Raw genomic sequence first — 1,112 nt, forward strand, 5'->3', positions numbered from 1 at the left:
GGGGGGTGTCAGTGTGTGTGTGTGGGTCTGTGTGCATATGTACACATGGGGTGTGTGTGTGAGAGAGCCTGGGTCTCCCCGAGCCGCTCCTGCCAGCCGCGCTGCACGGCCTGGCGGTGGCGTTGTGCGTGGGATGAAAAGCTGGCGCTGGAGGGAGACCCACCAAATTCAGGACCCTGGTGAGGGGCGACCCAGCGATCTCCCGGGGTGCAGCAGCCAGCCATTGCCTCGCCCTGGGCTGGCCTCTATAACCCAACCCTGTGCGCCCTACAAACTGCAAACACCTCCTGGGGGCAGGGCCCACAACCCCCTGGCTGCAGGCTGAGCGGTGGCTCTCTCGGGCACAGGCAGGGGGGCTGTATTGCACCCCGTGGAGCGCGGGGCGGTGGGGCTGCCCCATGCAGCCAGCTAACAGCGCTGCTGCGCGCGGCCCAAGCGGCTTATGTGCGGGTGACGCTGAGGGCTGAGTTATAAATAGGGGGTTTGTGTTTCTGAATCGCTAAGCAGATGGAAACAACAGCAATCAGGTTAATGAGCCCAATTAGCGCCGATTGTTTGGGAGGATTTGCGGGGCGGTGGGCGCCTGCAGATCAGCTGCTCGCCCAGTGGAAAGGAGGGGTGAGCGGGGCGTGGCCGGGGCTGTGACCCAGGGAATTAGGGCTCCGTGACCTGAGCGGTCAGCCGTGCTCTGCTCGCCCGGGTGCACGCCCTGGCAGCAGGGGCTGGCGACGCTGGCTCCTGGTGGGTGCCTTGCAGGGATGCTGGGGGGCTCCCCAGTGCCCCTCCGGCCTGAGCAGCTACACAACGCCAGCGAGACCCGGGGGAGACGGGGCCGTGCATCCATATGAGCAGGGGATGGGCCAAAAAGCCACATCCTTGTTCTCTATTAATCCTGACTGCAGCCCCTGCTAGCCCAGCCCTGGGCTCTGCCTCCCCCAGCTCTGCCAGTGCCCCTCAGTCCTGACCCCCAGCCTTGCCCCATGCCCTGCGGCCTCCTCCTTCCCTGCAGGTGTCAACGTCTCGGCCAACCAGGACGAGGAGATGACCCACGAGACCTTCCAGATGCAAATTGACAGAGAGACCAAGAAGTGCGTCTTCCATTCCAACGCGGG

At 64.6% G+C, this 1,112-nt stretch overlaps 1 protein-coding gene across 1 annotated transcript in view; it reads left to right on the plus strand.

Annotated features, from left to right (window-relative positions):
* The window catches only part of FSCN2 (fascin actin-bundling protein 2, retinal), a 40,064-nt gene that overhangs the window by 2,969 nt on the left and 35,983 nt on the right, over positions 1-1,112 (plus strand). The window contains exon 2 of the mRNA XM_029912165.1: positions 1,010-1,107. Within this exon, the coding sequence (XP_029768025.1) occupies positions 1,010-1,107 (98 nt within the window). The remainder of the gene's footprint in view (positions 1-1,009; positions 1,108-1,112) is intronic.

This window comes from Terrapene carolina, unplaced genomic scaffold, assembly GCF_002925995.2.
Source record: "Terrapene carolina triunguis isolate 2854851 unplaced genomic scaffold, T_m_triunguis-2.0 Scaffold192, whole genome shotgun sequence".
NCBI classification, from domain to species: Eukaryota; Metazoa; Chordata; order Testudines; family Emydidae; genus Terrapene; species Terrapene triunguis.